At 31.9% G+C, this 16,190-nt stretch overlaps 1 protein-coding gene across 2 annotated transcripts; it reads left to right on the top strand.

The window, feature by feature from the left end:
* The first annotated feature begins 10,934 nt into the window (after positions 1-10,934).
* On the top strand, positions 10,935-14,737 carry LOC114190982 (serine/threonine-protein phosphatase PP1-like). Of its 2 annotated transcripts, none has more exons than XM_028080089.1 (4): positions 10,935-11,541; positions 13,169-13,728; positions 13,822-14,043; positions 14,127-14,737. In XM_028080089.1, the coding sequence occupies exons 1-4, from the start codon at positions 11,367-11,369 to the stop codon at positions 14,148-14,150; spliced, it is 981 nt and encodes a 326-aa protein (XP_027935890.1). In that variant the 5' UTR covers positions 10,935-11,366; the 3' UTR covers positions 14,151-14,737. The 2 variants fall into 2 exon arrangements, with proteins under 2 accessions (XP_027935890.1, XP_027935889.1); XM_028080088.1 differs by having other exon boundaries at positions 14,124-14,737.
* Positions 14,738-16,190: the final 1,453 nt, after the last annotated feature.

Here is a 16,190-nt window from a genome sequence, read left to right as displayed (position 1 = left end):
AAACCCATACTTCATCCATTTAAATAAAACGTTGGCATACATACCAAAATACAAGTGCCAACCAAAAAAATATGTCCTTGTGCGTAAACAGCACCAAAATATTACCATAGCATACAGAAATTAAACATTCCAGTTAAATATTACAGCAACACACTAGATTTTCTGAACTACGATTAAATTGTCTTCGTTTTTCCTAACTTCTAGCTTTATCCTATCACCAGCGCATAATTTATTTTCCGTGACAAATCTCCTCCATCCACACCCCAGATAGCATTCAGTGCGCGCCCTCTGAGCCCATCTAATTGAACACTGCCAGTACATTCCATTACCATTTGATAATAGGCATTCCTTCTTAGATGTCGAAAATGCATTGGCAACGAATGAAGCATTCAGATACTGGAATAGGAATTAAAAAGATTGTAAGTAACTACAAAGTTTTATAGAAGATCAAATAAATTTACTATAATAAATAAAACTAAGTCATACCAGTGACGATGCACCAACATCATAAGCAGTCAAACATTTTATTAAGCAATTGTCACTATCATCTTCTGGAACATCTTCAAGGTTTTCTGCAATACCAGAACAAGATGCTGCATTTGGAGTATAGGCAATCTCGATTCCTTCCACTGAAAATAACTTAATTAAGAAAACATTGACTGATACATAACTCATATGCAAGTAGACTTCATCCTTCAGATTATAGTATTTGAACATTTTCCGAATCGGACCACGAAAAATCGTGGTTGCATTTGGGGTCACATGAAACTTAAACTTGAAAGTTTTAGAATTCGGATCAACAAACTCCATCTCCTGGTCAAAAACTATTTTCTTTTCCCAGAATAGGTGGAAATAAGCATCCAAGCTAATTGTAGGCTGCATTCCGAAAATCATACAATATTAGACTAAAATATGAAACAGTTATTTTTACACAAAACAAGAATGATAAATGCTATAGATTTACCTCTTTGGGACTTAACAGAATCCTGAAAGAAGACAAGAACCTAGACCACACCAAATCTTCTTCTGCAATGTAACTATCAGCTATACCTCGGTATTCTATTTCAGTCCATTGTAAGTCGAAAATCCTCAGGCGAAAATATCGATCACCACAAAATACAGTGCAGACATAATGCAAGTCTCTCAGATCATAAAATTCTTCGAAATAAGGTGGTATTCGAAAAATTCCCTTTCTTATCAGATCTTCCTCAAACTCTAAGTTCATAACATTACCCATTGGGTCAGTAAAATAATTGGTCCCAAGAGTAAGTTTGTTTCCCCATTCCAGCATAAAACCATCTTCAAAATCCCCAAAACCCTGCAACGTAATATATGCCAGGAAACGACAATAAAAGACATGCATGTAAGACAAAATAACAAATAATACATGAATAATATTCCAAACATCAATACAAACAAAATACAAGTACCGATTACAAAATCAAAGCTGGTGAAAAAGATATATAATATAATATCGCAAAATAAACTGCAAAAGTAAAATACTACTTACATCACCTGGATACAACAAGCAGATGGAGTTTTGGAACAGATTTTTGAAGCTGTATTTACCCGAGAAAGACATCTTCTCCCACACCCACACAGCGAACTAGAGAAGCCAAGAACTGTTACTGAACTCAGAATGCAAGCAAACGTAAAGTCTAATGCTGTTCCTTCAAAAAACTGAATAAAATATACGTTTCCGGAAACATCTGATATATTAATGGCCTCCTTAAAATACAATTATATTATTTAAAACGAAAACAAAATACTTTTATTGATTTTTAATACTTATTAATGCAAAACTATTATTTGAAGATCAAATTTATTATTCATAATTATATTAGGTTACTTAATATATTTTTAAAAAGTAGGCAAAATGCAAAATATATGATAAGTTGAAATATACGCATTACCAATATTTCTTTCACTAATCTTTAGTAATTACTATTATTTATTTTTATTACTTAAAAATTATTACTTATTCGATTAATAACAAAATTATTATTTTCTATCTCTAAGTATTACTGATGTAAAATAAACCTTTTAAAAAAATCATAATTTTACGTACTATTTATCATTCAATGTTGTCTATTGTCTTGAAATCCAAATATATATAGGAATCAAAATATCTAAATCCCTATATAACGAAATTTAAATTACATATTTTAAAACATAAATACGAAACTTAAATTCCCTTTGACGTATATATTTCATATATATTACTTTTGTCAACTATAATATTTTGTAAAAATATTTATTGAAAAAAAAATAACCATCTACTTAAAAATTAATATTTTATTCTATCAAAAATACAACATTAAAAGAAAAAAAATCAGAAAGCACCACCCGTGCGTACGCACGGGTATAGCACTACTAGTACTCAATGAAAGGAAATTTCACTTCAACCCAATTAAGGGTGACAAAATATTTTATTTCTCTGTTATCTATATATAAATAACAGATTAAATGAAATTTATTACTTCACAGCAAAAGATTCATTATTATTATTTTTAAATAGTGATTCCTTATGCTTAATAGATCAAATTAACTTCAGCCAATTCTTTTATAAGTTTTTTTAAAATATATTTTTGACTTTTACCAATTTTTATGAACATAATTTTTTTTTTTGTTTTAAATATTGATTGCATGGATTGATATCATTTATCCTAAAGACATAACAAATAAAGAAATATTTTTATTCATTAAATATATTTGTATGGACAATATATTTGTGCGCGTGTATGTATTAAGAAAATTAGTGGATAAATTGAATGAATTTTATTAGATGTACTAATTAGATCTAGTTTTTAATTAACTTTTAAATGAATTCAAATAATTTACTGGTTTTTTTACAACTTACCACTAGTGCATAATGGGTTTTTTACGGCGCCTTATATGTCTTGGTTCACTTCCAAACGAGGCATATGAAGACGCGGTGGCACTTTTGTAATTTTTTCAAACTTTTATGCCTCGGTTGTACTTAAAACCGAGGCATAAACCCCCTAAAATTTTTATTTTTTTTGCTACATTGATATTTTTAAACTGGTGGCAGACTTTTATGCCTCGGGTCAATTATAACCGAGGCAAATAGATGTTTATGCCTCGGGTCTATTTTAACCGAGGCATATTTGATTGCTTTTCAAGTGGAATACGCCTCGGGTCACATCTAACCGAGGCAGATAGATGTTTATGCCTCGATTTAAAATCAACCGAGGCAATAAGCCTTCTTAGGGTTTAAAATAAATCGTGTCACTGTTCATCTTCTTTGCGTGGAGCAGCAGCCATTTTTCTCTCTTCCATTTTCGAACGCCATTGTTCCAGATCGCAAAGGTTCCTTCTTCCACGTAGTAGCAGTTTCGTCTCTCCACCACCGGTCCGCCGTTGAATGAGCCTCCTCCGTCACGCGAGCCTCCTCCATTGTTGTCATCGCAGAGGTTGCAAAATCGCCTCCATTGTCGTCATTTAATCTCGCTTGTAGGTATGTGCTTCTCCTTTTTCAAATCGTAAGACTCTTCTATGGGTTTCGAACGTCGATGTGTGTGTCGAAGTCACGATTTGGCTCCCGATGGTTAGTCGTGGGATGTTTCCGTTCAGATATGATAGTGAAGAGAGGGTGTTCTGCGTCGTTGGCGAGATGAATGAAGGCGTCGTGAAGTTGTTCCGGCGTGATGCGGTGGTCGAAGATGGTGGTCACGACACACTGGCGGCATTTAGGGTTTGAATGGTGGCTAGGGTTTCTGATTTGGGAGAAGGTTGAAGATGATGATGTGGCACACTGGGATTGGTGTAGGTGTGTGTACACGGATCATGGCTATGCTGTTATTGGGTCAGAAAATACTTTTTTTTTAAATCTGCGATGCACATTAGGCCTCGGTTCCCTCTAGAACCGAGGCAGTAATCCTTGCATATGCCTCGGTTCATAACCGAGGCATAAACATGTCTTTTTTTACCTCGTCAGCATATGCCTCGGGTGTAAAACCGAAGCCAAAAAGTCAAAATAACCGCGACATAATCTCTTTCTTGCTATTAAACATAAAATTTAACTTATTATTTTTATTTAGCACCCTACACATAATTGAAAGTTATAAAAAATCACAACTAATATTTTTATTTGTAAAAATTAATACTTTTAAAAATTATAATAATTCAATGCACCCTACTAAACTTATCAGTGCTTCTTTAAACAATAAATCACATTCAGCTGGAATTTCTGTTGTTAAGAAAAAAATTAAGCAATATAAAAATGTGTTGTTATGATATTTATAATTCATTTCTTAGGAAAAAGATTTTAGTGAAAAATTAGATTTTATTCCCTTTAATAATTTTTTCATTCAAGAAGGAATTAGTTTTTTTTTATTTAGTTAAAATTTAGTTTTAGTACACATAAATATTTAGATCCGTTATTTCATTTAAAACTTTATTCCATACTCGTAAAAATTAATTGAAGCATGTATAGGTATAGGTCTTGCTTGTTAGCCAAAAGTCAATAAGCTGTTCATTTTTTTCTTCCATTACTTCTGAGTAATGCCTGGAATCTAACAACACGTAGTTTAACAATGAATAAGATATTATGCAAATGGACTCATCTTTTGGATTCAATCATGCAGCTTGGATACAAATTTAATTTACTTATAAATGAAAATGAATAAAGTTATAATTATAAATCAAACCCTCAATTTGTGTTTATATTTTTGTCTTTGTGAAAATTTTCCTAATATCTTATATGAGAGGCTAATTTCTCCCAATTGTAGTTGCTGACCGGTGAGTTACTAAATTGTTAAAACATATTTGAAATTAAATTTCACTAAGTTCCTACCATTAATGATGTAGTAATTTCATTTACAAACCCAATAATGAATTTGATGTTTAAATGAATGTGTTGCCATCTGTAAAATCTAAAAAGGTTTGTGTGATCTGTCTTCTTTACTTTCCAAAAGTTTGTAGAAAATTAGAGGGGAACAGCTGGATCCATTGTTGATTTCGTGTTTAGGTTTGGTGAAGATGATTAAGACCCTTAGAGATAATTATAGTTCTTATGTGAGTGTCTTCAACGAAAAATCAGTGTAGTAGGCAAGTCCTCAATGTAAAATAGCATAAACAATTGTGTCTTTTAACAATATATTATTTTGTAAAACAGTAGATTTTATTTAATTAGTGCAAACAAATTTATCATGTGTTGACACATGACAAAAAAGTGCCTTTCAAAAAGTATCCTGAATGTGTAGTTACTTTGTTTGTATATAAAATTTACTGCCAATTACACGTCAAAATCAAATCCCTTGATAACTTAATTAATTCTTAAATAAACCTAGTTGCGCTAATGAAGACAAATTAGTTGGATCCAAGTTGCTTAGTAGGAGGCCTGTCAGTAAGACCGTAATGGCCCAACTCTGATCCATTTAAGCTAAAGCCACTTAAACAAACCAAACAAATATGGTTCAACAATTTCTGTATGGCCTCACAAAGGGAATTTCTTCCTACACCCCATAAATAAGGGAAAAGGTTAAATTTGTCCTCCTCTTCTTCCTTCTTCCTCCCCCACAACACTTCCATACTTTCCTCCACCTTCACCCAATCTTTTTTTTCTACCTCCAACTCCACCCTATTTTCACCTCCCTCCATCTCATCTTCTTCTTCTACAGTGGTGAAACTTGGACTAAAAATGTAGGGGCCCAAATTAGATTTGTTATATATAATTTTTCTTTAGAAGAAAAACTCTTCATTTTTTCTTTTCATTTCCTCTCCTTGAAACAAACACACATAATAGTAGAATTCAAAAAAATATTACTATCATTCACTATTATATCATACTATTATATCATTATACCAAACCATGAATACTATTTTAGATAAGTCATTCGTATCTCATCAATTTGATTTTTGAGAACTTTAGAGATTTGTTTTTTATTGTCTTAAATTCTTGGTTCTTATTAAATTTCTCAAGTTTAGTTAACGTAAATGCATTTTTTTCATCTTTATTAAAATCTTTCTAATATAAATTTATCACCACTCGCCTATTTAGAAAAAATAAAATTTATATTCACAAATCACAATGCAAAACACAACAAAACTCATACTACTTTAATTAAATAAGCAATATTGTATAAATTCAAAACTTAAAAAAAAATTAAAAGCAATACATAAATCATAATAAGATACTAACCTTGATCTGTGAGAGATCATGCAAGAATTTGTATTTATCTCTCTTCACACACTTTCATGATAATTTACATGATAGAAAGATTTTATAATAAAAAAAAAAAACCTAATCTCTTTTATAAATTAATGTCTCCATTAAAAAATTTTATTTATCTTTTATTATAATTTTTTATAATATAATCTTAATATAAATAATATATAATATAATTTTAAAAAATATATAAATATATGTAAAACAAATGAAGATGTTGAGTAAAGTACATACAATTAAAATTCATCAAATCACATTTTATTTCTAATTAATTTTTTCAATATGTTCTTTTGTTAGGATTTTTCCGACCTATAAGTTTGTTCCATTTCGATTAGGTTCATCCCATTATATATTATGTCATTACTATAAAGAAGGAAGAGGTATGCTAAAAATATACTTTATTTAAAATTTATAAAAAAAATTATGAAATTAGTAGAGAGATCACTAAATAAGTTCTGAAACCCATTAAATTTTATAAATTTGAACCACTAAAAAAATTATTCAATAGAATATATTTTTGAAAAGAATAATTGGAGAATATATTCTTAACGTGATTCAGTATTTTATTAAATTACAAATGTAGGCAAACTCCTTTGTAGTGTAGAGGGCTTCAGAAAATGAGAAATGCCGTAGAATTAGTACGTAGTCCTTTTGGCATCTTTCACATCCGAAGAGACTTTAGGATATCACGCATGCAGTAGTGTCACACCAATAATTTCGATTTATTTGGAATGCCCAGTTTTCTACGAATCTATAAAATGAGCGTCCATACTTCAAGAAGCGGCACCTTTCAATTTCTTTTTATCACAAAATCAAACTATGATTCACATTTTTTACTTTTTACATAATTTGGACTGTAGGTTATTATTTAATGTATTATTATCTTTTTCTTTAGAAAAAAATGAATAAACTTACACTAAATTACGTTAAATAATAAAATATAAGATTAAAAAATGGAAGTAAAAAAATAATTTTCCATTTTATTATACTTCCAATGAGGACTACGTACACTGAAATAAAATGCTTTTCTCATGACGCCAAGACCATGAATCCTTCTAATTTCAAATACTCAAAAGGATTTTGTTTAATGACATCCACTGGACAGTAAAAGTTACTCCTTTCAAGAAACAGGCCACTCACTATTAATATTTCTTATAGTAATCAACAAGTACAGATATATCATTTTCATTCATGGATTAAATAAATGAAATTATTTGGTATTCAGATTTTGAAGTAAAATCGGAAGTCATGTGACCGAACTGATGTCTCACAGTGTTGTATCTCTTTAATAATTTTCCATGAAAAATCAATAAAAAATAAGTAAAATTTTATCATCACATCTGATCCAAAACATTAATTTAACAAGTTTATATGTTTTTTATTTTTATATGATGTTAATGTTTCTCATATAAAATTTAAACTCATATTTAGATATACTAATTCTCTTTTTCTCAAATTTTAGTTTGTCTTTTTTCATACTGGTGCATCCCCTCAAACGAAAATATTTCAAATCAAAGTATCTTTTGTACATTTGACTAAAAACATTTCAAACCACAAGTATCTCGTACACATGCCTGAATTTTCATTCACGAAAGCTTTTGATTGAGAGACCTTGTACGAACTTTCGGCTCTAATACTTACGGATCTTTAAGAGGATTGAGAATTTTGCAGCAGGAAACATCTCATGAAATAGGTTGGAATTGTGCGACAGCTTTGATGAGTACCCCTTCTAGTTTCTTACTCTCATGATCTTAATTCGGGAAGGATACATTGTTTGTAGTTTGATTCTGTCAATTCTAATTAGAAAAATACAATGCATTGTTTGTAATTTGCTTCTGTCAATTCTAATTAAGAGGAGAGACCATAATTGACATTAATTGTTGTTGGCAAGAAGCTTTATGGGCCGAAGGAAAATGAGATATAACAAAAAAGTTAATTAATCTAAAACTTACCATATTCTGCAAATTAGTTGAATATTGGAAGTGGTATCACATAGTGCACGAGTTTCATTGAGAGCAGAGAATGAACTGAAGCCAGTTTTAACCTTTAAGGCAAAATGTTTGTAATTAAGTGAATAACTCATTATTAAGAATAGTGGTGCTTCAAAATTTTGAAATATTTTTCCCAACATTTATTTTTTAAAGCCATTGAAAACGTATGTGGTATTCTTCAGCCTTGGTAAAAAACTGCCACTCCAGATGAGAAAACGCATATCAGGATCACTTTTTTTTACTACAAAAGGATGAAGAAAAGATAAATGTTTGAGATAATGAGATGAAAAAATAAAATAAGTACCCTAATTTTTATAAATTATTGGTATAATAAGTTTATACACGGTGAACCAATTACATTTTGAAAAATTATTATTATAAAATTAACAGTATCATGTATACATGATAGTGTAGGATTAGGTACTAAAAAAATATTTAAAAGATGACCGATGGATTTTAGTTAAATTAATCGCAAATAGCCCTAATCAGACAAAAAAATAAATTAGGCTGACAAAATACATTAGATCATCCAAGCAACCACTTTAACTTTTTTCTTTCTTAATTTTATGGATCCAGTTGGAACTCTTCAGCTTGTTTTTGACCAATCATATTTAACATGTTAGAAGATGATAGCACAAGTATACCTACAACCTTTTTTAAATTTATTGATGAATGGATATTACGTTAATATTTGTTTTTACCATGTCTTAATTTGTTACGTTAATACATTCATTTAAATCTTAAATTATCTATAAGTGGTTAGAATCAAGTATCAAGAAAATGAGATGGGTTAAATGTTTTAAGCAACTGATCCATCTCCCGTATTTCCCAGGTCAATATAACAGAATGAGTTGGTCTTTTATCATCATTATTACAAAAATTCATAGTTTTATAGAAATCACCTTTTGCCAAAAAATATTTAGGTTTAAATACCATTTTGGTCCTCATTTTCGTAGTGTTTATTGCGGATGGTCCTCATTTTGACAGAATGTTTAAAATGGTCATCATTTTTACCGAATATTTAAAATGGTCCTCATTTTCGCAATTCGTGTTTTATTTGGTCCTTTTCTATAACGCCGTTTAAATCATTAACGGAGCATTGTACGGGTGGCACGATTTGTATTAGGGTGTGTTACGTGTACTATACATGTGGCTAATTAACGTTAATTTTTCAATTTAGGAGAAATTTTGCAATTAGGGAAATTTCTTCATCTTCGTCCTTCTTGAGCTCGAATTTGCAGAGGAAACAGCTAATACTTGTCATTTCATCATTGGATTGCAGTTGCGCTCTTTAATTATTAACATCACTCTTTCCCAAACTGTTGGGTGTGTGCTCCTAATAGCGCGTTCCACATGAGTATCTTTAATGTTTGGCCAGAGAATTTTTCTGAAATTTGCATACAGATGCCTCATGCAAAACCTGTACTCAGTAGTGGGTAATAGGTTCTGAATGCAATGATAAGATTATTAGTATTTACAAAATTAAACAAAAATTAATAAATTGAACATATATTAAACATACCTTTTGTTGGTCAGACATAAAGATTATTGTCCCACACACCTCAATAGCTCCAAGATCACCAATAAGCAATTTCAAGAATCATGTTCAAGTTTCTTTGTTTTCAACTTCCACAACAGCATATGCTAAGGACAGTAACTGATCGTTAGCATCTCTACCCACAACACTCAACAACTCACCTCCGTATTTTCCTTTTAAAAAACAACCAATGATGAAATGACAATTCCTATGTAAATCCGAGCTCAAGAAAGACGAAGATGAAGAAATTTCCATAATTGCAAAATTTTCCCAAAATTGAAAAATTAAGGTTAATTAGTCATATGTACAGTACACGGAACACACCCTAATACAAACCGTGCCACTTGTACAATGCTCCGTTAATGATTTAAACGGCATTACAGAAAAGTACCAAATAAAATACGAATTGCGAAAATGAGGACCATTTTAAACATTCGGTAAAAATGATGATCATTTTAAACATTCTGTCCAAACGAGGACCATCCGCAACAAACACTACGAAAATGAGGACTAAAAAGGTATTTAAGCCAAATATTTAATAGCAATTTACTTAAGGTTCCTACAAAAGTTTACTTTATGACAATTTTCTTTTAGATTCGTTGAACCTAATTCTGGCATACTAAAAAAATTCGTGTCTAACGTACAAACTGAAAAGAGTCAGAACTTGGTTCAAGATTCCCGAAACCAGACCCACAGCCCAACCCAGGCTAGGATTCCTGGCAGCTAAGATGTTCTTCTTTTGATAAAGCGATCTTATCTTTCATTTGGATTGTAAAACAATACAAATTGCTGTTATTAAACTTAACATATACTTTGCAATACTTGCATACAAAAAACAAAAAAAATTATATACATAAGTTACGTAAATATCTTCTGCAGTCACTATCCTTAAGGTGGGTATGAATATAGGTACACATAGGAGTCTTGGTAAGAGAATAATTTGCTTAGTCACACATGTGTGCTTGGTTTTTGTATGTGATTTGATATGTTTTAGGGGTTATTTTTCTGATAATTACATATCTGAGACGGATTAAGGGAGAAGTAGTTGACGTTAGTTAAATATTATATTAGTAGTCGTAAGTACCTAATTAAATTGATTAGGATACAATAATGAATGATGCGCTGAGACGTGGCTGGTTACATAGTTTACGTGTTGAAAAATACTGCGAATGGATTAGGCTATTTAGTTTGGCGAAAACAGGACAAGTGATGTGAGAAGTGGAACAAACAGAAGCAATTGGTAAATTGATGTATGCAGATTGAAACCGCGTCATTTTTCATGTATTTTTACGTCTCTCACTCTCACTTTCATAGCTTCCCCTTCTATTCCTGGGACCTCAACGCACTCACCTCGCTCCCACTTTATTCTTCTCACTTCATTCTCCTACGCGTTCGAATATGTTCTTCACTTAAACTTTCCACTTTTCAACGCCCTCCACTCCTTTCTTAAGCACTTCTCTCACAAAACACCAATATGGTTAAGCTCTTGTTCTCACTTGAATTTGACTTAAAGCTAAGATGATCGTTGTCAATATATAACAACCACCTACGCCCAACTTCAAACTGCTGCTGTTACCTCTTTTCCTTTCCTTTCCTTTCACTTTGTTCTTTTCTTTCTTTTATTGACTTTTGAAACCTCAGACTCCGAATGGAACGTGCGGTTCTTGATGGTATCATCAATAGGCTGCTCGAAGTCAGAGGCAGGCCCGGCAAACAGGTGCAACTTTCTGAGCCTGAAATCAAGCAGCTTTGTCTTGTCTCCAGGGATATCTTCTCCAACCAGCCCAACCTCTTGGAACTCGAGGCACCCCTCAAGATCTGTGGTACTTTTCTTTTCTTTCCCCCCTCAACCACATCTTTCTATTTCTTCCTCAATTTTATTATTGCATCATCGTCTGAATTTTGTGACCTTGTTGTGTCTGAGTTAAAGCTATAGGAATAATGATTCTTTTCTTACAACAGTTATGGTCAATTGCTTAAGATTATAGGAAAACGATCGTTGTTATTATTGAATTGGAGATCAAATTCGAAACAACTTTTTTTTTTTTTTCTTATGTTGTTGGGGGGGTGTATCATCACTGAAAATTTTGGTCTTTAAGTGAATCGTGTTTGTCTGCGACGCTGCCTCTGTCATCACTGAAATGGGATAAGGCCTTGTTATTGTTTTTATTGATAATGTTGTTTTTGATAAGGTTGTCGTTGATAAGGTTGTGTTTGTCTTATTTTTCCTAGACCCCTAAATTCTCGTCCATTAATATATGAATATTAATAATAAGTTGAGTGCCTGGAAATACGAGTTTTTATTAGATTCTTTAGATCGATTCATATTTGATCATATTTAAGTAAAATAAACCCTTCCCCTTGAAAGAGGTATGTTAAATTATTAAATTCTTTTTTTTTTTGGGACGTTAAATTGTCTCTTCTTACTCTGTTAAAGTGATTGTTTCATAGAAGTTTGGTAAACTTTGGTGTGTTGTAGATAATTGATTGGGTTAGAGGTAGCAACATAGTTGCGTTTTCTTCCTCTGTCGTGATGCCTTTGCACGTTTTATTTTTTAGAAATAGAAGTGTGCTAAATTCAACTGAGGTTTTCTCGTAACCTACTGTGTCAGGCCTTATCTAAGTTTGGATTTATCATAGCATCAATAAGAGTCTTTTATCTTCAGAAGGAATTTAACGAAGCAAAACTCTGGTTGTGGTCAATTGTACTAGCAAATGTCTCCCATATTTTCACTTGTAAATACTGAAACATGAATTTGTTCCCTCTGCGATTCAAGTACCTTAATTTACTACGAGTTGAGAAGCATCTCTGCCGCTAAAGAAATTATTAAGCAATCATAACACATTCAAAATTTGCAATAAAAAATTAATAGCATTTTTATTACATGTCATACAAAGATTAACAGGGGTTACAGAGTAGTCCAAGGCCATGTAATATTATCTTCTCCCGGTATATATTTATTAGAGTACGATTTACCCACATGGAGAAGCTATTGACCTAAGTGCTTTTCATGCACTTCAACTGAAAAACCAGTATGGTATACATGAAATGTATATTATGTATATTTTCTTTGAATTTTTGTTAGTTATCTTAATTGGTAGTGGTAATATTGGAAAAAATCTATTGGACTCAAACTTCTTGAAAAGACATTTAAGAATGATACACACTGATCTGGTGATTTGCAATATACTCAAACTTCTATACTTGTCTTCTAAGATTAGTTTTCCCCTAGTTGATGTGTTAAGTTTTCGATGACTTAGAAGTGTAATTGTATCTGCTCCTTTGAAATAGTCATTGCTTTCTTTCTTAAGGTTTGAAGTGGTCTTCTAGCTGTTAAATTACCGAAACAAGTTCCGGAAGTAGTTAAATTCGTTTATTTATGTTTTAAGCACTTAAAAGTTTTGTGGGATTGTGTAAACTGATATTTTGTTTGATTTGTCTGTTACCAGGAGATATCCATGGTCAATATTCTGACCTTCTGCGACTTTTTGACTACGGTGGATTGCCTCCTCGTTCTAATTACTTATTTCTAGGGGACTATGTTGATCGTGGGAAGCAAAGTTTGGAGACTATATGTCTCCTTCTGGCTTATAAAATAAAATATCCTAATAACTTCTTTCTTCTGAGGGGCAACCATGAATGTGCTTCAATAAACCGAATCTATGGATTTTATGATGAGTGTAAACGAAGATTCAATGTGAGGCTTTGGAAAGTGTTCACAGAATGTTTCAACTGCTTGCCAGTGGCAGCTCTCATTGATGAAAAAATACTCTGCATGCATGGTGGACTCTCTCCTGACTTACACTATTTAAATCAGATCAAGAGTTTGCCGCGTCCTACGGAAGTACCTGAAACCGGTCTCCTATGTGACCTTCTTTGGTCTGATCCTAGCAGTGACATTCGGGGTTGGGGAGAAAATGAACGTGGAGTTTCCTACACTTTTGGTGTTGACAGGGTCACCGAATTCCTTCAGAAGCATGATCTTGATTTGATTTGCAGGGCCCATCAGGTTTCATACTGTTTTCGAATGTGTGATTATAACGCTAGGAATCCAAAATGTACAATGTTTCGATTATATATGTTCCATCTTATGATGTTACAGGTTGTGGAAGACGGTTATGAATTCTTTGCTGACAGACAACTTGTGACTATCTTCTCGGCTCCTAATTACTGTGGAGAGTTTGACAATGCTGGTGCAATGATGACTGTTGATGAATCACTCGTCTGCTCTTTTCAAATATTGAAGCCTGTAGATAAAAAACCTAACAAGTTTCGCTTTGGGAGCACAACTACAGTTAAGCCTACTACTCCAACAAAAGCCAAGGTATTTTGATTCCTTAAATCCATTCCTGAGCTTGCAACAAAAATGTTTACTATCTTTCTTTTGTTTCCCTGCTCTTCCAGCAGTCATTTTTTGGTGCTAAAGCTTGACCTGATGAAGGTGACTAGAATTAGTAAATGTTTGGTACATCAGAAGAAGTGTTCTCCGTGCTCACTTTAATGTGAGGAAGAAAACAACCATCAATATATCTCAAGAGGAATGAAGAACATTGGATACTGTCTTGGCTATACCCTTTAGGGATAGCTGAATGCTTCTTTCTTTTGCTGGCACAGTTGCTCCTTGTACAATATTGTCAAATTTTCTTCTCCTTCAGCCCTCTCACATACCTTTGAATGTCATTTGGAAGTTATTTCACCATTGTGAATGTGGCGCTGTTGGTTAGAATGTTAAGTACTATAACCCTTGCATGTGGGATGAAAATAATGAGAGGTGAAGAAATAAGATTGGCTAAATCACATGCTAAAAAATAGACACATTTTTCAAGTAGACTGCATAATGCTTCGGTTTTTATTCAGTCTGTATGGATTCTGCAGATAACATTAGGTTATACTTGTGATGAGTTGTTTTGCCAAGTTTGTTGCTGCTGCTGCTGCTCCATCGTGTATATATTGGAGCTTCTTGTAAATCGCATAATACACATGAACATACCCATAAACAAAGCTTATTTGGCAGTGAATTCAAATAGCAGCAGTAGGAATATCCAAAGACACCCCTCTTCTTTTTCTACGCTATACTAATCAGTGATCACATTAAGTTGTTTCTTTCTATTCTTATTATTAAACACATTTTAAAATAAATTATGGATATAAGTTTTATACAACTATTCTTTTTTTATTTACCTCTATTAAATATTATGAGTATTTATGTTTTGTATTAATGAACGGTGAGTAGAAAATGTTAAAATTCATTAATAATGAAATTCAATTTGATAGTGAAAAATAAAAACTCACTTCAAATACTTTTTATAGATACGTGTTACTGATTTGGAGTGTCTTATATGGAAGACTACAGGGAATAATTTCTATAGATGGATTCATTTAATGATCATCCTCATTAAATAGGTTGGATTTTTCAGGGTTTGAAACACAAAGACATCACATATTTATGTAATGTTGATAGTCTTCTAAATACAAAATTGGGTCTATCAATTTGAACTTCGAAAAAAATTATTAATTTATTCCCATAAGGATGTCAATTATTTAGTTCACTCAAGAGTTCAAACTTGTCTCCGTACTTTTCACGATTAAAATTGGGCCTCAGAGTTATACCTATTGTTGGGCTGTTTCCTTTTGTATCTCTCTTTTTTTTTTCCTGTACCCCCATAAAATCATAAATCCAAATTACCCTTCATTAAAATTATAATAATAAGGTAAATTTATCTATGCACCTCCTTTCTTTATTAATTTATGTTTCATAAAGTTATTTCCAAATTTAAAAATATTTTTTGAAATACACAGTTCAAAATATATTTTTTATATATTTCAGAATATTTTGAAAGATATTTTCAGTTAGAGAAATATCTTTCAGACACTCATTTCAGAAAATAAAAATGTATTTTAGATAAAGTGTTTCGAAATATAATTCTAGATCCAAAATATTTATCGAAAAATATGTTTTTTATTTTTTGAAATGAATGTTTCGGAACAAATCTATGAATTTGGAAATACCTTCCAAAATATTCAATCCTGGATAAATTAAGAAAAAAAACAAATTGTGAATTGTGTTTTGGATGATATTTTCTAATCATAAAACATTTTCCGGAATATATTAAAAAAAATAGGTGTAGGAATAAATTTTATTGTATAATCTTATTTTCCTATTCACCTCTCCTTTATATTCTTCTCCGATGCTATCTGTATACCGACCGTTTTATTACCCAATGTGCTCTGTTAAGAAGAATGGAGGATGAGGAAGATGATGGTGATTATGGGTGGCAATGGAGGTGTTAGGAATGATGGTTATGGAGAGGTTGAAGAAGGGAAGAAGATGAAGATGTTGTAAGGTGGAGATGGAAGGATTGTGTATGAAAATGAAGGAAAAAACAAATGGAGATGGTGAGTGGCATGATAGCATGGAGGATGAGGTCTGGTGAGTTGAGTGGGAGGAAAGTGGTGAAGATGAAGGTGGAG

Source organism: Vigna unguiculata, chromosome 7 (assembly GCF_004118075.2).
Source record: "Vigna unguiculata cultivar IT97K-499-35 chromosome 7, ASM411807v1, whole genome shotgun sequence".
In the NCBI taxonomy this organism is placed as follows: Eukaryota; Viridiplantae; Streptophyta; class Magnoliopsida; order Fabales; family Fabaceae; genus Vigna; species Vigna unguiculata.
Note: the sequence above shows the minus strand (reverse complement) of the source record. Positions and strands in the feature narration are given on the sequence as shown.

Coding starts and splice junctions, on each gene's coding strand:
- LOC114190982 (XM_028080088.1), top strand. CDS start 11,367: ATGGAACGTGCGGTTCTTGATGGTATCATCAATAGGCTGCTCGAAGTC. Junction 11,542..13,168: donor GGCACCCCTCAAGATCTGTG/GTACTTTTCTTT, acceptor GTCTGTTACCAG/GAGATATCCATGGTCAATAT. Junction 14,044..14,123: donor CTACTCCAACAAAAGCCAAG/GTATTTTGATTC, acceptor CTGCTCTTCCAG/CAGTCATTTTTTGGTGCTAA.